General features: G+C 40.2%; 1 protein-coding gene across 1 annotated transcript in view; it reads left to right on the top strand.

The window, feature by feature from the left end:
* Positions 1–24375, top strand: part of TM4SF20 (transmembrane 4 L six family member 20) — a 61428-nt gene that overhangs the window by 21266 nt on the left and 15787 nt on the right. The window contains exons 2-3 of the mRNA XM_078665948.1: positions 11080–11145; positions 19256–19407. Coding sequence (XP_078522074.1) covers positions 11080–11145; positions 19256–19407 — 218 coding nt within the window. The remainder of the gene's footprint in view (positions 1–11079; positions 11146–19255; positions 19408–24375) is intronic.

Here is a 24375-nt window from a genome sequence, read left to right as displayed (position 1 = left end):
ACCACTTGCACATCTCCCAAGAGCAAGCGACTCGGGTGGACACCCAAGATTGACCTTCCAGAGCCGCAGCTCCTAGGATGTCACATGGTGCATTTACGCCTCATATGGAGGACATCGCCCACACGCGAGCGCTCCAACTGCAATACTCCCGCAGGTGACAGCACTTCCCTGGGTGGGAAAGCGCTCTTGAATTAAGTGGCTACAGCTACATACAAGAATGTAATCATTGCGGGGCTGCACTATAAATACCTGGATATGCCCTCTCTATCTTGCACATCGGGATATAGAAGTGGATGTAGCCAGGTTTGCAGACACAAACGCACCTTGACGAAGTAAAAGGGTGCATGTGCGTAGGGATATTGATCCCATGATGTGTATTACCGAGAATGGGGATAGGTACTGTGACTTACTGAAAATTAAACTACTCTTCCTCCCACATTGCTATTTTAGAGTTTGACTACAGGAGCTCCTGAGCCCTTCCTCCATGGACCCGGATGACCCGATAGTGGGGTACGATTGTGAGCTGGTCTCAAAACTTGATGTTTTTGCAAAAAAATGTTGTTGCATGTGTGCAGTGTCACTTTCTCACCAAGCATGCACGTTTTGCACGCTGGTGGTCGTTTCTATGTATCCCAGCTCTACCTAACTTAAGAGGTTTCAAAATCGTATTGTCATTCTGTTACAGGTAGTTATGGGCCTGGTGCATTAAAGGTTGACAAAGGTCACCCTTTTTGTTATTAGTGGCACACGAGTGCAGAGGTGCCACACCCGAATCCTGTGTTTCTGTCCAGAAGAATGCCACGGACTCGCATGAGCCATCAGGCAGAAACATGTTGGCGGTACATGTAGTGATGGGGTACTAATTCCCATTGTCTCCAAGTTGGGTTTGTAACACCAAGTGATATTTCTAGTAAATATGAAGGTCTGTTTAGGATGTCACATTGATTTTTAGTTTGTTTAGATCACTGGTCCGTTCTTCGGTAGAAGTGCATCCCTGATTTCAGGTGTAGGCCTTCTCTCCATGAAACAGGGTTTTTGGAGATCGTGGGGTGTCCTATGATGAAACAGGACACCTGGTGGTGTGTGAGGACATCCCATCACATTTTTGTGTGTGTCCGGTGGTACATTGTTTCGGGTAGAATCATATGGGATCTAGAATAAACAAAATACAGTCTCAGTGGATTTCTTGTGTTTAAAACATTGTGTTTGGTGGCCATCTCACCTTTGAGGCACCATAGCCTCTAGTTCCCTGCCTTAGATATCCTCCAGGGGTGTGTGTTTGGATGTCTTTATACTGAGCCGTTCACTTACAATAATGTTAGCAAACTCAGTGTACACAAAGTAAGCTCACAGGTGAATGGAAAACCATCCTTTAAAATAGATGCAGGACCCAATACCCATGTAGAGCCTCCCCTATACATCTTCTGGCAATAGATAAACTTTTTTCTGGACATTCGCTGAAACTTTAAAAAAATGAGTAATGGTGCTTTAACAACAAGATTAAGTCAGATAATTTGATGGCGCTTTCCTTAATTAAATTACATTAAAGCGCTGATGGACCAGAGTCAGTGTCAATCTCCTCCTCAACTAGATCAAGTCAAATAAATTATAAAGCAAGCTGTAAAACAAATTAAGCTTTACAATGGAAACGTGACAGATAGGATAATAAAACCACAAGGGCTTTTTTCAGGTTAACATCCTTAAAGAAGACAAATTGAATAGTTAAATGTCAGTCAATTAATCATAAATATCAAGATATAGCATGTAGCTCAGAATAAAATGCAAGAAGTAATTAAACAGAACGAGATACAGTTAAGTACTAGTAAATAAATCAGAAATCAGAGGTCAGAATAGCGTGGTGATACCTCCTAAAGGGAAGTGGAAAGAATGAGCCCTCCACCCCTAAGAAGGGGTTTCTGTTATAATGTGTTATACAAGGAAGTCGAACATTTAATACAGTTGTGCAATAGTCATACGCTTTGAACTAGTCGCATTGGAGAAAGAGTACCCTGGAGTGTCATAATAATGGGATATTAGTAAAGATCACCAGTCGAGCTGTCAGACTTCGCCACATAAAGAACAAAGTGTATACTTCTAAGGACTGGTCCTGGCTTTCAGAATCCCTTCAAAGCTTCATCTCGATTTCAATTAATAATACATTCACAAATCTTTACTCCTCAGCAACATGCAGTGAAGCATCATGAACAACTTCTGGCTCAATTAATTTAGTCCAAACTTGCTCCTGAAATATTGCCGGTTGAAAACATGTTCTTTCGCAAGAGGATGTATTATCGTTTCTAACATTTTGATCGCCTATGTTTTCAGGAGAACTGGCACTTGGTCTCAATGGAATTGGCCGGATAAGTAGTTTGTTAATTGTTTGACAGGGTAATGTAACAGAAGGGACGACCCTCAGGGGGTCTGGCAACTTGGTAAGGAGGTCTCAAAAAGCCAAACGTTTATAAAAAAAATTCTAGGCAAACAAATTAACCATGATGGACGCTCTTATAACCTACGTACGTGATCTGATCCTTACAGATTCCAAATCAAAGAAAAGAAGAAAGCTTCCTATGGAATATTTCTTGCATTCAATGGGTGCCTGCTGTCAGAGAAACCCATGGCCTTCAAACACATTTCAACTAAACGTAAGTCAGTTGTTGAATATACACTGTCCTCGATATACCTGCTGAACCGATTTATTGACTTTAAGATTGAGCATTGATCAGAGAGCTATACACAGTATCTGAAGCTAAAGCGGTGGCAAATCATATCAACAACAATAAAGCACGGCGCATATATTGGTACGCATGAGTCGGCGAATAATTCACTTTGACGATGAAAGCCAAAATTGAGGATCCTCTATTGCATTTTCCGATAACATCAATTACTCAATGGAAACCCTAGTAGAGCTGGGGACATTTCAAGATCAGTACATAATCCCACCATGTGGTATTTAAATATTCTAAATTTATAGAAGAGGAAACTGCAAAGAGCTATCTATCAGGTAAAAGAGTTTCCCATTGATGTAGGCGGTAGAAAAATGGAAATGATCAACCAACTGATGGGCTACAAAAAAGTATGTAAGAAGCAAAACGGATAGCAAACGAAAAAACGTGGATATTTTTGCATTAAACTTGTACAGGAACCAATACTGCCAAATTTGGGTGTTGAGTCCTGGGAAATAAATTAAGTTCATCCTTTTGGCAAAACTTCTACATTTGTCCAATTGACAAGAGAGGCAATTGACACAGCCCCTAAAATTTTAGATTCATAGCCCTCTTAGATGAAGAAGCCAATTTCTATACTTGGCTGATTTTAAACCCAGAGGACTGGGTATTCAGGCACAAAATGATATGCTGGTGTCAAACGGATTTAAAAAAAATAGTAGCACATCAGACATATATAATGAGCCTTTCCAACTTGGCCAAAACAAAGTGAAAACAGGAAAATCATTGAATGTCTGTTTTATCAATATTCCAAAAGCATTTGAAAGTATTGATTTAGGTCTTCTTGGGGCTAAACTAGTCAAATGGGAAATAAGCAAGAAAATATTAAATGCAATCATTCCATTCCACTGTATTCAAATAATTGGGTGCCACTGAAATTAGACAGAGAAGGAACTCTGGCAAAGGAAACCCAGGTCAATGAAGGTCTAAATCAATGGTGGGCGCTTGCTCCACTCCAATTTAATCTACTAGTTTCAGCTATAGAAGCAGCAGTTGCTAATCCTAGAGCATATCCTCTCAGGATCGACCACCATCAGTTAAAGCTCCTGCAGTTTGCGAAAGATACCGGCATGTGAGACCATACCACCAAAGGGCTCCAACATTCATTAAACAATTTGCACAACTATTATCAGTGTAACAGTCTTAAAATCGACTATGATAAAACACAAGTTCTAACATTCACTAAGAAAAGAGAAAGTTACTAGTAAATGGTGAATAGGGGATAAACAGATTTCAGACACACACTCATAAATATCTAGGGGTGGAATTTGAATCCATTGGATATTACAAAGGCCACATGCAACTGCTAAAAAAGAGAGAGGCAGGCCTAAAAGTTGCATTAGCCAAAGTGGTATATCACTTAAAAGGTTCAAAAGTGCAACCACTACAAAATGTACTACATGTGATATTTTTGCCATCGCTAGCATACAGTCTGGTTGCCTTTCCACTCAAATTTGACAATTGGATAAACAAGGTGCAGATTTGATTGCATTATTTTTAAATTACCAAATTCCGTCAGTCAAGCCCAAATCGGACTAGAATTCAATCTAAGGGAGCAATCGCTAATCCAAAAATCTACAATACTAACATTTTGGTTCACAGATAAAAAAAATATAAGTTGGCAAAGGCACAATGAAGTACCCTCTCTACCAGAAGCTAAGAAAAGCAAAGAGGTCAACATGGGCTTCATGCCCTTCAGACCCCTAAATTGTTAACACCAATTTTGTTACTAAGTATAAATTGACAAGTTCTCTTCCTTGATGATTCACTCATTGTTAAGTTATTTTTATTGTCCCCTGAATAATTCAAGTGTGAGTTATGTGAATAGAACTCACCCAAAGTGAACTGATCAATTATTGTTGAAAATATCTTTGAACAAATCCCTTGTAGGCGCAATTACCTGCTCGTATCTAACTGCCCAAGCCACCAAGGGTTTATTGGGTTGCCCATTTTTTGTGTTAAAAAAAATATATATGTTATACATAGGCAGCAATAGAAGGCAATTTAAAGTGTCCCTTGTGCATAGCATTAATCATTCCTCAGTCGAGTAACCTTGAGAAATAGTGGCCCAAAACTAATTCATGGATAAATCAAATTCAAAATTAAATTTAAAAAAAGGTGGATAGAAGACTGTATTAAGGGTAAATACCACTGCAGTGGAGCAGGTAGCATTATCGAAGCAAGAAGAAAACTTGTGGGACAGCATCAGGTCCTATATTATTTGCAATATTCCATCGTTGTATTACAGTTATAGTAGAGGTGATAGAGATTTCAGTAGAGATTTAATGAGCCTGCTCACTATATCATCAAACGTGTCCAATGATGTAACACACAAGGATCAAGTGGGCTTGTGGCTAACACCATAGAACATATTTGGATTGCAAGGATGTTATAGTTAAGGTTTCTATAGGCTGACTTCTTGATTGTTGACATAGGCTTTTCATGCTGGAAAGGATCCGTTAGTGAAATAGATGGAGTGAACATTATAGTGACAATAGCCGGGTTTCAATGGCTTTCCCAAAAGTAAGGGCATGTGCCTGTAATGGCGCATAGTCGCATACAAGCTAAAAGCAATTGAAGATCATTGGAATGCACATAGAGTAATTAACATATTTAAGAATACAGTTAATGTGTCCATCTATCACCTTGGTACTGTTACAAACACAAAGGTCCGTACCACATTCTATCCACAGGTCACTAGAAGGAGGGGAATGGTTATGGGTGGTAATTGTTACACATGGGTAAGGGCTCATTTAAGTAATATTAATATACTTAACATGTTATCCCTCTTCTTTGACTCCATTCATTTTCAGACTTTTGACTACGTGTACATTGATTTACTCATACTTCATCAGTGGGTTGTATTTTTTAAATTACATTATGTTCACCTAAAAGGGATGTTACAGAGATGATCAAAGTATTCAGTATGAACTACTCCCTGTTCAACATGGTGGGCAAATGCTCATGCCACCTGCCAATTTATACTCCTGATAAAGGTTTGTCGGCATATGTGGAGTTGGCAAATTGGTGTTTTGAGCATAGTAGATGATGTAAATTGTTGCGTGCTTTCATATCCGTGACTAGCGGATTTCCCAGTGGTTTTAGGCATGTGAGGCAGAACCTTAATTAAGATTTTAACTGTGTTTTTCCAGTACATTTTACTGTCTATCTATGATGGCCTTCAAGCATGCTCAGCGGGGGTTGGCGCAGGGTATATCCTCTGGCCAAGGCCATTCCCCAACACACTGTTGGCACCCAAGCCCGCTGTGCATAGTCAGGTTGAGGACAGAGTCTGGCCTGCTTCTGGGCCTTCTCCAACCATGCTGCAGACGCCAAACCTCTAGTGCGCATGGTCAATGGAGGTGCTTAGAAGACTAGGCACAGGACCTGTACCCAATCTGCAGAGAGCACTGCACAGCCCGTGTTGGGTGCAGGCTACATCCTGCCACCTAAGGAAAGCCAGACACTCATAAGTTAGGTTTTGCTTTTATTGTTTTTTACACTGCCTGATACTCAGAAATCAAAAGTGACTTACAAGTCAGGCACAAAATGGAGGTTGAATTCAGCATCTGAAATGGCCACAAATAACTCACGATTTGACTTTGATGTACCAGTCACTTTGATGTCAAAGCTTTTTTCGCTGGAGTGCTTTGCATTTTTCACACGTCATGGTTTTTCTGAACACTGACCTTTGAGGGTGGCACCTCAATGACTGCGGGATTTTTTTCCACAGCACAATTTCAGGATAGTAGAAAAAAATGCATACACCTTTCTAACAAATCAAATCATGTAAAAAATTCAAAATGTAATTGACAGGATTTGTGAATCATGACTGACATGTTAAAACAACAGAGATATTCAAAAGTGTTCGGCAACTTTTGTAAATGCTAATATCTCATACACTTGTGAAAAGATTCACACCAAACCTCCAAAAGCTCATTTTCTGAGTAAAGTTCTACTTACATACTAAGTTTGGAGTAAATCCATTGAGCCAATCCAGTTGTAGCCGTAAGCAAAATGTCCTATGGGAAAACATTTCTTTTTTCACCCACCTACCTTTTTTTACCCTGAACAGATCTTCATGAAACATGGCATGCGGTAACTTATCTGCATGAATTAGTAGAGTTTTATAATTAGAGATTCGCCTGCACTCAAAAGTAATACTTGTAAACAAAGTTGGATGAAGTTTACACATGGGCAGAGACATACGCACAATGCCGGGTTTTCAGAAACCCTAATGTGGCTTCTTCAGAAGGTGTGGCCATGGACAAGGACATAGCACCTTTCCGTATACCTGTCTCTCAGTTGGCACCAAGAGCAGAAAAATCGGACACTTCTACCATGGAAGCCTCAACCTCCAGGGTGACTTTTTTAGCGGCAAGCCATGCGTCAAACCGTTATCCAGCTTTAGACAGTTTCAAGCAGAGCAAACACACAAGACTCGCAGAGGACAAGGAAACAACAAGCGAGAAGAGACAAACAGGAGTCAGACAAAGACTTAGTAATCAATATTTCTTCTATACGGCTATCTAAATTTGAGAGGTCAGTGCTGAACAAAATAACTTAATCTGTCCCTACTTACCACACAAATTCTTTAGAGTGAAATATCACTATTTACATTTATGCAGAAATTATGTCTATGTTTTTTCCCCACATTTTACCTCCACCAGAAGCTTTTTACAATTAACTAGAATAAAAGGGATTCAAACTCAAAAGCTCATTTATGGCTCTGAATCCACACAAATTTTTCGATGCATTTGAAGTTCTAGTAAAAAAGGATTTACAACTACATTTGTCACTTTGCACGCCAAAGAAACATTACACAATTGGAACAGAAGGTGGTAGACAAGGCCAACAGGAATCAGGACATCATGTTTCAATCAGCAGATAAAGGAGGGGCTCTGGTTGTCAAGGACAAAGCTTATTATGATCACACGGTATCCACACATGATGGATCAATATACATATATTCCTTTGGAAAATGACCCTACAAAAGCATTTGTGAATACAATGGTTATCCTCTTGGACAAGGCTTTGGAGCTAGGATGTATTACAGAGAACACTCACAAATCCTTACTGACAGATCACCCTGAGAGACCACAATTGTATAAGTTGCCCATAATGCACAAAAATGCATTAAATCCACCATTTGAACCCATTGTTTCGGGATGCGCCTCAGTGCACAAACCCATTGAACAATATCTAGACAATTTTCTTTAACCTTTGGTACAATTATGGAAATCTTATATCCGTGATACCACAGATTGTCTGAATCGTCTCATGAAACTGAAGTACATAGCTCATAAAAATGTTTGGTTGTGCATAATTGACGTAGTAAACATCCATTCCTCATGAAAAGGGTCAGGAAGCAGTTGAATGGATGTTACTCAGAAATGAAGGGCTTAAATTCAACAAGATATTTTTGCTTGAACTGTTGCATTTTAGTTTATTCCATAGCTACTTCTCCTGTAATAATACATTTTTTCCACAAATGACAGGAACACCCATGGGTTTTTCTGGAGCACACTTGTATGCAAATATCTTTATAGCTAAATTTAAGCAGCAATTTGTGTATGAGAAGGAAGCATGGACAGATAATCTTCTGACATAAGATTAATTGATGACCGTGTTAATCTGGAAAGGTACACAAAATCAATTGGAGGACAACATTTATTTTCATTACAGTAGTTATCCCTTAGACACCTCCTCTCTAAATCTCGGGGGACAGCATGCCTTTCTGCCCCCCTTACATAGCTCTTTTACTTCATTTCCACAACACCTCAAATTTTCACAGTAAACAGTAGCAGAGACTATTTCATTTCTAGCATTCCAACAGCCAGCCAGTCAAAAGGCCTGGGACCTTTACTACCTTCAGTCTGGAAATGTTTAGTAAAGACGTCCTATTTAGGACCTGATATGACCCCATGGGGAGAGTTAGTTACTCCATCCACATGCTGACAGACCGGCTGACAAATTTATAAATGACTGCCAAGCAGGCAGTTATGTGTAAAGGCATTGGCAGGTACCGCCGTCACGGTGGGACTTTCTTTTTTAAATGAAAAAGATCATGCCTCCCTTGCAATGGGAGTCTTCTCCCATGGCGGGGGGAACATTATTGAGATTTTACTGTTCTTTGCCACCAGGTAACCCTGTCTCCATACCCTATCCACCAATATTTAAATCCAGGCATAGTTATGGCTATTGATGGCTTTTACTAATCCCAAAAGAGTTTACAAAACATACACAGAGAAAGGTGCAAAAGGCCAGCCCCCAGACCTTAGACACTGGATTGATGAGTATCATTCAAATTTTTATCAACCCAGGTTCATCAGTCATTGGATTACTGCAAATGTCAGTCATGGCATACGGGGTTTTTCCCCTTCACCAGCGTAGTCATTCCACTAGAAAAGGTACTATGTGAGTCTGCATAGGGAAGAAGTTCCCATTTTCTTCATCCATCTGTTTTAATCATGAAGTGGGAGCACTACAAGGCCAGGTCCTCTGAAGAGGCAAGAGTGTGGTAAGCATGGTTGCAGAATTGATGCCAGATGCCACTGGGTTGGAGAGGGCAAAGCGTGCTGTGCTTCTGCCTAAGAGTTCCACCAATACAACTTATGATCCTCCTGCATCCCCTGAGAAGGCGGTGTCCATTAGTAATACAGCACTTATTAGGCACCATAGTTTGCCACCTCTGCTAAGGAGCAGTGTAGCAAGCAAAAGCATCTGTTCAATAAGGTTCATAGGATAATCTCTGAGGCATAGTTCACAAGGTGATAAAGGCATAGAGCAATCACATTTTCAAAACCAAACACTGGGCAGGAAGTTACAGACTTAGGTGTCAGATTACAAATTGGCAGCTACAATGGACATGACGAAATATTACAAAAAGATCTACTAACATGGAAAAGAGACTACCAGGGCACAATGACTAATTTTAGACAACAGACGAGATAAAACAGTGAGAAATTGTTTTAGTAGTTAAGGTCTTTGCTCCATTTCAGTACAATTTCCCTGGATTAAAGCGCTCAAGTGCTACATTTTTGTTGAGATTCCTTTGCTCGTGGAAATGAGTGAAGAATATGCGAGAAAGGAAAAGATGAATACTGTAGAGGTATTGTCTATCCTTATTTTCTGACTAAGATTCCCTTTGTGACAGACTTGGGCCTAAATGTATGAATGGTTGTGCAGCCGACCACATGACACAGCACAATTATACGTGTGCCACAGGGCTTTTATAATGACAAGTAAACGGAAGCACTGCTTTGAATAACTTGCACAAGCACCTGAGGAAAGCCATAGTAAATAGCGTCAAGAATCTCATTTAAATATGTTGATTAGACATTACAGCTGCCTTTGAGTTAAAGGAGGCACAAAACAAATCACAAATTTAGAAAGAGCCAGTGCCTTTCTTCTTCTAAATAATAAGAGACAAAGAAAAGAAAAGAAAAGAAAAAGTGGGGGGAAAAAAGAGAATTGTGGGGATGGAGTGCAAGAATTTGTTTAGAAAAATATAAAAATCAAAGAGACTATCATTCATCAAATTAGAAAAGATCTCACAAACTTTATTATAAAATGGTACGCTCAATAAATATTTGCTGGTTTATAGAAATGCAAACCATATATACAAAAAACCAGACAGGTGGCAAACAGAGTTTGTGTTCTAAAAAGAAGGGATACAACATATACAATGATTATGTGCCCTCTAAAGTTCATCAGCCACATAAGCGTCAACGGCGTTTCAACCGCTTTCAGAAGTTGTATTCATCATCAGGACAGAGACAATTGGAATGAGCGTTAAAAAGTCTATATAGGAAATGCTGAACCAAAAATGCCCAGAGGCTCTCGATGTAGTCACGAATCGATTCCGGTAGTTAGTTAGGAGTCAATAGCGTAGACAAGAAAGTAGCGTTAATTCTTCTTGTCAAAAAACGTCTAATGGGAAGGAGATTCAATCGTCCATCCACGTTGTACTAGAGCAGTGTAATTAGTGATAAGTCTGTGGGCCCATATATGTTTTCGATCCAAACGCTGCAAAGGTCCAGGACAAGAATGATGACTTTTTAAGAGGTCTTGGTTTTGGCATTGACAAATGCAAAATCAAAAATCAGCATGTTACTAAATCTCAACAAACGTTCAGAAATTAATGAGCTTAGACCTTAAGTTTTCAGTCATGTAACATTCATCGGTAACCTGTTGGAGTCAGATCCACATAATAAAATGCTATCATAACAAATGATCACCATTTAATTTGTATATATATTCTGTTGTCTTCTAAAACATCCAATGCTTGAAACTAAATCTGGTTGTATTTTTGGCATAAATGTTTGATGTTTGTCCCTCCTGTGGTCTACAGGTCCTTCCAGCAGTGTCAATGACCCTAGCGGCAAAGAAAAGAGGCAGCTGCAACTCAAGGTGTGGGGTAAGTTCCCCCGTTAAAACCTTGCACCATATTTAGCTGGGCAGTGTTGAAGATAAGAAAATCCGTCCAATTACCATAAATACTCATGCTGTTTCTGGTGATCGTGTAATGCAAACACAAGGAAATGATGGATGGAGCGCTGACATTTTTCAGACACTCACCCAAATCACAGATATGGGTTGAATCTATCAGTCCAACCCGAACTGCCAAGCCAGGTCTTCCCTGGGCCGTTAAAAAGCACTGTGTAATGCAGCAGAGTAGTATAATAAAATAAATTACTTAATCATTTTAAAAAATGTGATTCCTTAAATATTTTTCCTAACTAGGTTATCAGAAATGTTTACTACTCTGCATTATGTTAAATGACCCCCCACTTCCTTGTTTTGTGTTGTCTATCTTTAACAACAGATTGTGTCCCTTTGTATGTCAGAAATGAAATCAGGTACATCCCAACAAATATGTACATAAAAAAGAATGAGATGGAAGGAAATGTTGAGTCTCATGTATGTCCTGTGATTTGCTTGATATGCTTGACTGACATTCATGAAACCTGAATATTCTCAAGATCCCAGAAGACGAGAAATGGTATAGGTTCAGGTGAGGGAAATTGGGGAAGAGATGTGGCCTAGTGGCTAGTCCTGCTGACTCTGGAACGGGGGACCCAGTTTTGAGTCGTGGCTTAGGGTCAACACTCAGGGCCATATCATCTAAAGTGAGCACTATGAGTTCTATGTTTAGTCTCAGACTTGGCCACAGTTTTGGTGCGACTGATGTCTTAAGTAATTGAAGAGCTGGAGGGGCACTATTCTACCATCTAAAACAGTGGTAAATGGTTGCTGCCTTTAAATGAAAATGTAGCAGCATTTGTTACCATACTTTAAAAAAACAACAGGAACTTCCACAATCACATAAAGCAATATAGCAACAAATAGTCAAAACAGAACTATTCACAACTACTGCAGAACAATACAAAAAACCACATTGCAACAATGCAGCACAAAAACACAGTAGCATGAAATGAACACATTACCACCACAACAAACAACAAAATATCCCCTGAAAAACACACATTAGTGTTCTTGTTAAATGTTACCACTTCTCTAATGCTGTTTTCATAATACAGAGGTAAAAGGTGGTTGGAGCAAGCACTGCCTCAACTTACCACCAAGGACATTAAAGAGCACCAGTCAAAATTGTTTTGCATCTGTCCCCATATTGTTTTGGCCAATTCACTTAACATATCTGTGGTTGAATAAATGTGGAATGTTGTCTGTTTCTGTTGCAAAGTGCGCTAACACCTTCAGGCCTAAGCTTGTGCTATATAACCCAGCAAAAACAAAAAGGCTTATCCACACTGCGACTGCAGATGCACTGCATCAGAAAGACTGCACCATGATCTGCACGCTGTGTGGGGTGTGACCATCACACCCTAAGCGGGCTCATGCATCTTAACTATAAGGGCTGTGGCAGCTTATATTATGTTATGTTATAGACATTTTTAGAGTGCAGTGGTTACCCAAGGGTGTACTGGCGCTAGTCAAGTCACCTTTGGGAACAGAACGGAAAACAGGGTTTATTTATTAAAAACCCAGGTTTGTGTACACTGAAATGGCCATAGCACTCATGGCGTTTGCACATTGTGAAGACAGTGGCAGCACTGATGTCTGCATACTGTGAGAGCAATGGCAGCACTTGCAACACCACTATTTGGGCTATTGAAATACTACAGAAAAGTCATCTGTGTACTCTGAAGACAGTGGCAGTTCAGGAACTTCACTATAAGCAATGTCTCAGAATAGGCTTCTGTAGGCTGAGATGGCTGTAGCAGCCAAGCCATCTCCACACTGTGAGGATAGTGTTGGCATTGGCTTCTGCATATTACAAGAACTTTACTACATCTATCTTTGTATGGAATCATAGTGGTGTTTGTACTGTTCTTCTCTACGTCGCTTTTGCATGGATTACACAACGCAATGGGATTTGGCGCTGCACTCATGTCAACTTGATAACATTTACCAGTAAGTAATCCTTGCATTACTGCCTTTTCTTCTCTTTTGTCCCGTTACTTAGTATATGAGGATTGCCAAAGCAAATGTTCCTTCAAAGTAAAAATCGAAATAAGACAAAGAGACATCAAAGGAAAACCAACACTTTATTTTAAATTAATGTCTAAACTCCTCTTTGGAAAAACAAAGGAATCATGATCACACTGCGAACATTTAACACAAATGTCTAGGAGGACATGGAACCCAAAACAACATTTCTTCCAAAAGACAACTCAAAACCCTGAGCTATGATTAGTCTGAATTGAAGTATAAATGTGGAGGGGAAGACCAGTTGGATGCTCTGCAAATATCAACAATAGAAACACCTGGACACTCTCCCCAAGAGGCCACCATATCTCTAGTAGTGAGCTTGGATTCCCTCTAGGATATTTCCATGATCCTTCTGATATGCCAAGGATATAAGAGATTTGATCAACCTCACTACGGTAGAGGAAGTAGGCTTTCTGCCTCTCCTAACCAGTCCAAAATTAACAAAGAGGGCATCAGAAATGCAAAACCTGGCTGACCTCTTCAACTTGATATTGACTGCCCTCACTACAGCGCATTGAGACTCTCACCGATGAGTAGCGACGCTTTACAAACCCCTTATTGATTGACTGATTGACTACATCCAAAAGGTGAAGTGAAAATCAGGGTCATCCCCTTGAGATAATGCAGGGAGAATAATCTCCTGATTCCTATGAAAAAGGGAGTTGACCTTTGGAAGGAATTTAGGGCCCAAAGTGAGGGCAATCTGATCTACAAACACCCTCAAATAAGGATATCTGCAGACTACAGCCCTTAATTCACCCAAATATCTTGCCTTGGTAATGGCTATAAGGGAAAAGACTTTTAATGGTAGAAACTTCTCAGAAACAGTCTGAAGTGGTTCAAATGGGTGTTCTTGAAGAGACGACTGAACTGAATTAAGACCCCAAGATGGACAGGGATGAAATACATAAACCTCTTTATAATATAAATCCGGAAATTTGAGGTTCGGTGGAGGAAAGGTCCTCCCAGGGAGATCTGGATGCTTTTATTGAGGATCATTGTAACATTAGTGTGGCAACCACCAAACCCTAATCAAAACCCTCCTTCAAAAATTGGGGGATATTTGAGGTTGGAGTTGTGAGAGGCAAAAAACCTATACCCCTACACCAAATATCACCAGCCTTAACAGGGCTATTATGTCTGGAGGAAGAGGGGGATATGCTACAGGAAGAGGGAACAAAGGAAGAATTAATTCCGATTTCATCTGAGGAAGTCGCAGAAGAGGGAACATTAGTTTCCTGGTCCAAAACGGGAGAACCCAGACTATTTTGAGCAACTCTTTCCGAATTTTGGGCAGTAACTTCAGAATTAAAGGTATGGGAGGAAAAGCGTATAGAAGCCCCACTGGCTAGGGGAGGGCAAAGCATCCATGTCCATTGTTGTATGGTCCCCAAACCTGGAGAGGAACAAAGGGATTTGAGAATTTCTCTCGGATTCAAATAAGTCCACGAGGGGGACTCCCATGCCCACACCTCCTACATATCTTCCAAAAGATATCAGTGCTCAGAACAAAGTTGTAAGAGGGAAGAGATATTCTGTTCAGAGAGTACACCTGAGTAGTCAATGAGCCCTTGATATAAATGGAATTAAAATCTAGGGGGATCCATTCGGCCCACTGGAGTGGCTGCTGAGCAAGAAGATTGAGAGAAGGAAAGCCGGAACAGAATTGTCAGTTCAGATATGACATGGCAATCATGTTATCTGTGTGAACCCTCACCGTCCTCCACTGTAAAAGCTGGTAAAAATGCTGGATCGCCCCTCCAAACGGCCATCAGTTCCCTACAATTGGAGGATATGTGCCGTTCCTCCTCATTCCAGAGACCCTGAACAGATTATGCCCCTGAAACTGCTCCCAAGTCCCCACACCATGACACTAGCATTGGTAGTGAGAATGATTGGGTTCGGATAAGTTCCCCTGTTTACAGAGGAGCCTATCATCCACCAGGCTAGATCCTGTCAGACAAATGGAGTTACTGGAATCATCTGGTCATAGTCCTACTCAAAAGGAATCCAGTGTTGCAAAATTTGAGTCACCAACTGCCCCAAATAGAATCTGGACAAAGGAACGATATCCAGCGTCTCGGTCTGAAGAAAGAAAACATGGAAAATAAATGATTCCATGATTCCTTATATGCAGGACAGCCAAGCTTAAGGAAGAGTGGCAACATGAAGAAAACATTTACTAGAAATTTCCATAAGTCACGGTAAGCGAGCCATTCACTCGTTGTAGCCTTGTCCTTACACAAAAACGTCTGCAAAAGGCTCAAATGCTTGGTCTTCCAACACTCTGGCAAAAAGACTGCTCCCTGTATTGTTTGGAACCTGGCTCCAATGTATTCCAGAGCAGTCATAAAATTGAGATGTGACTTCTGCCAATTGATGAGCAACCCTAATCCATGTAGAGTCTCTATGTTGTGCTCTATATCCACCAACAATTTAGCCTGAGATATGGAATAAATCAAAAAGTCATCAACTAAGGGTGAATATCACATCCCACAAATGCAGAAGTCCCAATATTGGAGCAAGAATTTTGTTGAAAAGCCATGACAATAACTTGAGCCCAAAGGGTAGCACCCAGAATTGCCAATGATTGTCAGCTGTCACAAATCTGAGGAACTATTAATGGACAAGCACAGTGGGCACATGCAGATAAGCATTCTGTACATCTATCTTCATGAGGAAATTCCCCTTTGAAATGATAGGTCTGACTCAGCGAAGAGTGTTCATCTTGAAAGGAACATCTGGGATTGACCGGTTTCAGGAATCTTAAATCTATTTTCATACATTAATCGCCCAAGGCCTTTTGAACAGAAAGACTCTAGAGTAGCACCCCGATCTCTTTCCCAGGGAACAGGAACAGGAATTATTGCTGCCTTCATCTCTAAGTTGGCTATGCTGTCTTGAGGAGAATAGTGTTGGACTTTGTTCTCTGGCCATGATGTCCGAACTAAAAGGGGTTCTGGAAAATCTTGAGAGACCTTTAGAAAGTAATCGCTGGAAACAACCTGAATCAGTTAAACAGAAGGAGCCTTCCTCCCAAAGGCGCCTAGGGCTACTTGGCATAGTCAGGAATTCTGCCTGGAAGACTGCCTATTCCTGACTGTTTAGAGGAGGCACCAGATAGCCCTTTTGGCTGAAAATAAGATTTATTATGGGAAGAATCTAATCTCCTTCTTCAGGAAAGCTCACTTTTCCTCATGCTGCCATCTGAAGAACTTTGCAAATGGCAAAAAGGTTGTGCGTGCTTTTGACTTTTAAAGGGCTTGTGCAAAACCTCTTCTAACTGCTCACAAAAGAGTTTAGCTCCTGCAAATGGCATTCTTACAAGGCAGTGCTTCAGCCTTCCAGTTTCTCCGAAGAAGAAGTCTTCTAGTAGGAATAGATCTAGTTAGAGCCCATTGTTGAAGCCTTAAAATTGTGGAACATGATTTCCAATATAAATCCAGTTGAGAAGTTGTGAAAAACCCTGCCCTTCTTGTATACATGAAATGAAATGAAAATAAAATATGTAACTCTACTACCAATAGATGTCTAGGCGCTAATCTAGAAGAAAAATGAAAACAGATGGAGAGAGAGCCCACTTGAGGTATTTCTAATTAAAAAAGCAAGGTTTTTATGGCTTTTCTAAAAGCCAAACGGTCAGGTTCCCTTTAATATCAAGTGGCAAGGAGTTCCACAGCTTGAATATGTAAGTCACAACCCCCCCCCCCTCCCCTTCACTTGGACTTTTCAAATTTGGGAATCACTAGATTGAGGTTTAAGTCAGAGCAAAGGGGTCGATATGGAATGCAACGCTGAAAACGTTGAGTCAAATACTCGGGCCAAAGTTCTTCAAGTCAGTGCCAGTGGAGCTTACTCAGGGCCCAAGAAACAGACTTGTGTCTTGGAATTTCTAGCAGCAGATGGGCTGCTGCATTCTGTAAAATCTGTAGTTTTTTTAAAAAAAAACCTTTTCTGTATGTTTGCAAAAAGGGCATTGCAGTAATCCAATTGAGATGTGATCAGAAAAGAGACCATCATTTTCTGTAAATTCCGCAGTATAAATGAAAGAACCTTCCTCGGGATCTTAAGTAGAAAAGGAGGACTGGGTGATGGTGTTGATGTGGCCTTCAAATGATAGCTTACTTTCAAATTGTACTCCTAGGTTTTTCACCTTTGCGACCGGGGTGGGAAGAGTTTCTAAATCTTGGGGCCACCAACTAGGGACCAGAAAGGAGATGTTTCTACCAAATAGTAGTACCTCAGTTTTCGTGGAGTTAAATTTCAGGCAATGGTCCGCCATCCATTTCCCAATTTGAGTCATGCAATTTTGAAATCTAGCCACAGTGTACTCCAGGCTGCTGGTCACTGACACCAAAATCTGGGTATTGTCTGCTTGAAACACCAGGGAGAACCCAAACGATTTAATCACATTGCCAATGGAGCGACATATAGGCTAATAAGAGTCGGGCTTAGTGAAGAGCCTTGCAGCCCTCCACATGGTAATAAAAAAGAGTGGGATGTAAAATCTTCCAAGGCCACAAATTACCTGCGGTCAGTAAGAAAAGACTTCAGAAGGGAGAGAGCTTTCCCTCTAATTTATACGGAGAAGAGATGGTCAATATGTAGGCTCTGGTTGGCCATATTGAATATCGCCAAGAAGTCTAATAAAATCAGAGCGGCATTTCAGGGCCTGCCTAATTTCTTCCAATTGTTATTAAGGCCAGTTCCATGCTATGTTGAATTCTAAAGCCAAACTGGGATGTATCAAGAAGATGATTATCACTTATGAAGGATGTCAATTCCATATCAATTTTAGCTAGGTACGACAGTTGTTGGGATCGCCAGCATTCAAGTTGGCTTTCTTAAGGACAGGAAGGATGGATGCTCTTTTCCATTCTTTGGTTAAATACCCTGTACTAAACATCTTGTTTGTGGAACTAAATGCATGACTTTGGAAGGGCAGGGATCCATCAGGGACCAATATTTAGTTTTGCCTAGAAGGTTCTGAGTTGATTTGCCGTTAATGGACTAAAAGTGGTTAGCATGGCAGTGTTATCTGACAAAGAAGGCCCATCCGCAGGTTTTGGCACAGAGACAGTTGGAAGTTTACATAAAGGTAAGGATTGAAAATCATTCACCAGGATTGTGAGGCATAAACTGAGAATATTCCAGCTCATAAAACCAGACTCAACCCTGCATGAGATCATTTGAGAGCTCCCTCCACCATCTTACCTACCAAATCAACAACACAAACTCCTTGAACAGAAGGGAGGGGTTTCCCACCAAATTTCCCAATAAAGGGTCTATGACCAAAGATTGCAGCAACTCCATTTCACCATTAGCCAAAGGGTTGTGACGACCCATAATCTAGGAACAGAGACTCTGTCCGGATCCTTCCAATCCCTTTCTAGGACATTCAGGATGGCAAGAATAACTGGCAATCTAGAAAAGGAAGGCTTTTGAAACTGTTGTAAACACTCAGAACTAGTGCCGGGTTGCGCTTCCTCTGTAGGCAGTTGCAAATTGGATAAAAGAAAGGAGAGAATTGGTTTATGGTCCACTGTTTAAATGCATTTCCCTCTCGCAGCATACAAATCCTCTGCAAAACTATCATCCTCATCATCATACTCCGGGAAGCCCACAAAAAGCCGAAAGATGGGTCCACTTACCCTAAACAAAACGGAGAGGGCCCTAGCACCCGAGAAAACGAACGTGCTAGGACAAACCTTCAGGAGCCTAGTCCGGGTAACAACAGGGTACAGGAAAGAACAGGAAGTGCAGAGGGAGGTTTGAGGAAATTGTGGGTAGCTACTAAACTCTTTAGTAGGGACAGAAAGCAGCTTTGTTAATGCTAGAATTGTTATATACAAATGCTGGAGGCGGGTGGGTCACGGCCTTGAATGACAATTATATGGCCATCTAAGGAGCTAAAGCATTGTAAATGTTAGGAAAAGGCACATTTCTACAATATTCACCAATGATGGTTGATTGCAAAGCGCACATGGAAAAGTGTTATTGTTTTGTGTTTACAGATGTTGACATCTTCCTTCCTGAGCCTGCTGAGCATCCTGGGAGCAGTTTACTGTTGTTTAATATCTGTCTTTGCCATAGCAGAGGGTCCTCTTATTTGCAACGAAGGGAATAAGGACGTGTCTAGCTGTGACTTTTCGTTAAGAAACTTAAGGTAAGCACCAAGAGATGTTTCTGAGGTGTCCCCAAACAAGATGTCGTGATGCATAAGGTGGTCCCTTATTTTCCAGCAGTGATTTTTGATGACAAAATAATCACTATAAATCTTAGAAGCAAACATTGGTAACCCCCAATATAATGTGTACAGTGTGATTATTTTGTAGGTATAAAACGTTCCCATATCAGATGCTATCATTACCCTAATCACATCAATACATACCCATGCTTCCCTTAAATTAGGTACTCTGAGGCTGAATTAGAGTAACAGCCACTTAGGTTTAATTCGGTAGAATGCACCAAGCCAGTGTAAAAGCAGGTAGCCTCAGAAACCAAGAGAGCCGCAGCATCCTCCCACCTCTATTAACCTGTTCTGTGCTTGCGTCAACCGTTGGCCGACGCGAGCACTACCTCGCTGGTGCTGCTAATGACTGTTGGGCGACCCAGCCCCGCCCACTCTGTAGAACTCCCGCACCACGGCGGAATGTCTGCCACGGTAAACAGGTTAAAATAGCATGTGTTTGGGTGTATTTTTTTCCCCAGGTTTCAAGTGTGGTTAATTTTGAGGTACTGGACCTATTTCTTAACTGCACTACTAAATTCTTAGGTGGGTCCGTTTTTTTAAAACATGAGTTATGGAGATAGTTCCAGCATGCTACTAGTACCTCATAGGTAGGTAACCATCTGTGTATTTTGCTTGTTAAGACCGGAGTTATCTAGGGTAAAAAACATTGAGAGTGTATCACTAGTATGATTAAAGGGGAGCTCATTATTTGGCTTTTAATATAGGCCCTTCATATCTAGTGAAAGTATTTTTATTAGTCACCACTCTCATCTTTGTAAATGCAAGATTTAATTTTTAAGTATTTTTATGTTTGCCCATTAGGGGTCTCACCAGCCGCATGCATAAAAAATATTAATGTACACACATAGGTACATAAAGGGGCTTTGAGTCAGTTGTTTTCATCCATTGGTCTGTTAAGTTAGCCTCCCTATTTTGCTTCCAACCACCAAAGCGTACATCCTGAGATACAGGGGCAGCCAACTTCAGCAGCTGTCACTCTTGCAATATGAGTGACTGCATTTTTTCTTATCACATGTACACATATGCCTCGAATGTAGCATATTCTAGTGCCAAAGCTGATGGACCAATCTGTTCTTTAATTTCTTCAACTTTGGGGTTTGTTTGGCCTTACCAATTCTGTATTCGGGGAGTGTTTGGAGCTGTTTAATATCAAGCGCGGGGTGCACCAAGGTTGCGTTCTTGCACCAATCTCATCTTAACAAATTGAAGAACACCTTGGTTTCAGTTGGGGCTTACGTCCCGCAAGTGGAGAAAAAGGCTGTGCCAGTGCTTCTCTATGCGGATAACGCAGTACTTCTGGCAAGGACTGCACATGGCCTAAAAAACTCATTGCCAGTTATGTCTGTTTTATGAAGGACCTGGGGTTGGAGCCAAACTATAAGAAAACATTTATAATGATTTGTGGCTCCAAAAATACTAAATCCCACTGTTTGAATGTGGAGGGCAAGAAGCTGGAGAGGGTTAGCTCCTTCCCGTATTTAGGTCTGGAATTCGAGGGAAGTTGTACATGGCATATTTGTATAAAAATAGAATAATACGCTACACGCAAGCAGTTGGAATCACCTTCATACTTGTAATGTCCATAGGTAAAAAAGCCCATTGCCCCAATTTTAGAGATTTATAATCGTAAATGTATATCAATTTTAACATATGGCAAGGTTATCTGGGGATGTAGGGATGTACAAGCTATACAGACCGAGGAGAATAGATTTTGTTGCAGACTTTTAGGAGTTCCCCCTCATCGCCCCATTTTTCTCTTCATTTAGAGCTAGGTCTTGATTATGTACAAGATATTATAAATGCAGCACCTTTAGCCACCTGGTGTTCCATTTGGGGAAACGAAGAGGCTGAACTAAACTGGGCAATCATTAAAGACTGTTTAAGTTGTTCCCGAGGCCTTTCCATTCCTTGGCTACAATACATTTATGAGCACCCAGAATCAATTGGCAAAGGGGACCGACAGGGGATGTTGGGTAGCTTCCGAAAACATAAAGGATCCTCTAGGCAACTGTTTGAAGTATCCAAACCCACTGTCAGAAGTTATTGACTTATTCAAGAACCTTCCACTATTGCCCCATATCTTTTACATGTAAATAACGTCCAAAAAAGCAATTTACTGATGAGGTTTAGGCTGGGGTATTTTCGCTGGTTGATATGCTTCCCCTTGGGCCAGTATTCCTTTGAAACTATTACCACTTGCCCTTGCGATGAACATTTGAGCCAAACTATTTTACATTTTGTATTTTTTTGCCAATTTTATCTTCCATTTGCTAGGACATTTTTATTACCACTTTTGTGCAAGTATAAGTTTTCTAAATGTAAAGAGGCTTTGTATTTTCTACAGCAACTTAATGACCGGGACGTTTGCTTTGCTGTTGTGAGCTTTCTGAAGTGCACTTTAGCTAAGAGAAGGAGCCTGTTGTTTTGATATTAATGTTTTTAACAGCTCCTGTATGTACTGTATTTGTGTTGCTGCTCTAATGCTTATTGTTGCTGCTAACTCTTTTATAAGACAGATTTTCATATGTTTATGCTATTGGTTTATATTTGCTGCTATCTAATTCATCTGCACTGCCACTTTAGTTCTAATCGAATTATTGTTTCGGCCTGCACTGTAATTGTAACTTTTAAATGAGTTTGGATTTTAATGTTGTTTGTTATTCTGTGCACCTTTTTTGACCTGTCTTCGGAAGGTCGAATAAAGACAAAGATTGATTTATTGCATCAATTTCTTTATTTCTTTAACTTTGGGGTTTGTTTGGCCTTACCAATTCTGTATTTATTTATTTTTATTTATTCACTGCTATCAGGCCACTGGTTATCTAGGACGCACTCGAAACACACCATAGCTTGCAAGGGCACTTCTTTATCGAGCAACTATCTTGGAATGGTATTCCGTATACTCAATCTTTCTTTATAACTTTTAAGAATGGCCGCCTCGTTTAGATGCAATACTGTGATTTTCTTGGAATAGAAAAACAATGATTCAGTAAGCACAATGCCCTTCTAAATTGGTCACCCACTGCAATGTTTACTGGGAAGCCATCTTTGTCTGCTATTGCACATACAGTGTCAATGCTTTACTATTCTGTTGCTTCTAAACACAGCAGCCATATTGAAGCAGTAAACCTGTGGTAAACTACACCGAATATAATATCTGGATTACAACCCACTACCATGGTTAATTTTTTACTTATTTTTCTTTGCAAATTATGCTCGACGACTTTACACTGCAGCATTTTACTTTTTGGTACATTAAAATTTTAATTTTGAGAGCATATGCATGCACAACAATAACTTAACAAAGGACTTTAGTCTTGCCAAGGTCAATTCTTGTTTTACTTTACAATTATCTACTTGCTTATCCTAAACCTAAATATAGACACATCATTAAATAGATGTCACAATTTACCCAGTAAATTCTCTTTTTTTCGGATTTCATAACTCATCTGTAGCCTCTTTATTTCCTATTTCCACAGGTACACACATTCACTTTACATACCTAAAGCAGTCACAACTCGGGTTAAAACAAGTGGTCTGATCACATCCCTTCCCCCCACGCATCAGCTGCAGAGACTGATGTGTGACCTGCAGGGAACTTGTTCACTAGTTCAATGGCATAATAATAACTGTAAAATGGCTTGAACAGAGAAACTATTCAGACTGAGGTGTGGCTCATATAAAAGGGATGCTTTGGCTATATGATCTGGTGACAGTCAACCATGAAAATACAAGCATTAGCAAAGGCAATCGGTTTTTTTTGTCATCCGCCAGCCTTTTAGAAGTTCTTGTTTTGTTTTGTCATGGTTTTTGCAAATGTTTATTGTTTGGGAAGCTGCTGGGCGTTTACCAATCTAAAAAAATTGGCCAAAGGCAAAAATGTTTTTTATTCTCAAAAAAGCAGTCCCATAGAACTCCCAGTCACTGAAGGGAACTACTTTGTGTGCAGGTGTGCACCTTGTGAAAGAGCAGGTTTCTGTATACTGTAACTTACAGTGATGTCAGCCCAATGCTGAAGTGGGTATAATGATTTGCCCCTTGATGCATACTCAAGTGGGTTGGAGAAAAATGTGAAGGACACAACCAAAAACAATGGGTGAAGTGCGGCTGAAACGTCTTATAAGTAACTATGTCATACACATAATTTTAGGAAAATCGAAAGGTCTTGGCAAACTCAGACATAACAAAAGACAAGCGTTATGAAGTTGGCTGCATCCTCTTGCCTTTAAAAAAGAAAGAAGGAAGGAAAAAACAAGAAAGAAGGAAAGAAAGAAAGGATAGAAAATAGAAATAAAAACACGAAAGAAGAAAGTAAGAAGGAAAGAAATATCGAAGGCAAGGAAGAAGGAAAGAAAAATAGAAGGCAAGAAAGAAGGAAGTCAAGAAAGAAAGAACACAGGATATAGAGAGAGAAAGCAAGAAGGAAGGAATGAAAGCAAATAAAAAGGAAAGAAGGAATGACATAAGGACCGAAAGAGAGAAAGAGAATGAATGAAAAAGAAAGAGAGAGAAAGAAAGAAAGGAAATGGAGGGAACAGAAAGAAAAAGACAAAGAAAGAAGGAAATAGGCAATAGATAAGAAGAAAAAAGGAAGAAGGAAAGAAAACAATAAAGCAATATGGAAGGAATGAAAGCTTGAAAAAAGTAATGAAGGCAAGACGAATTAAGGCAAAAAAGAAGGAAGGAATGAATGGAGGAAAGATGGGACAAAAGAAATTGTAAGCAAAAAAGATGGAAAGAGGGAAAGAAAGCACAAGAGAAAGTAAGCAAGAGGAATGAATGGAAAAAAGAAAACAAGAAAGAGGAAAGTATTGAAAGAAATGGAATCCAAGAGAGAAGGAAAGAAGGAATGAATGAACGAAAAAAGGAAAGGATGAAAGA

Source organism: Lissotriton helveticus, chromosome 11, assembly GCF_964261635.1.
Source record: "Lissotriton helveticus chromosome 11, aLisHel1.1, whole genome shotgun sequence".
Lineage (NCBI taxonomy): Eukaryota > Metazoa > Chordata > Amphibia > Caudata > Salamandridae > Lissotriton > Lissotriton helveticus.
Note: the sequence above shows the minus strand (reverse complement) of the source record. Positions and strands in the feature narration are given on the sequence as shown.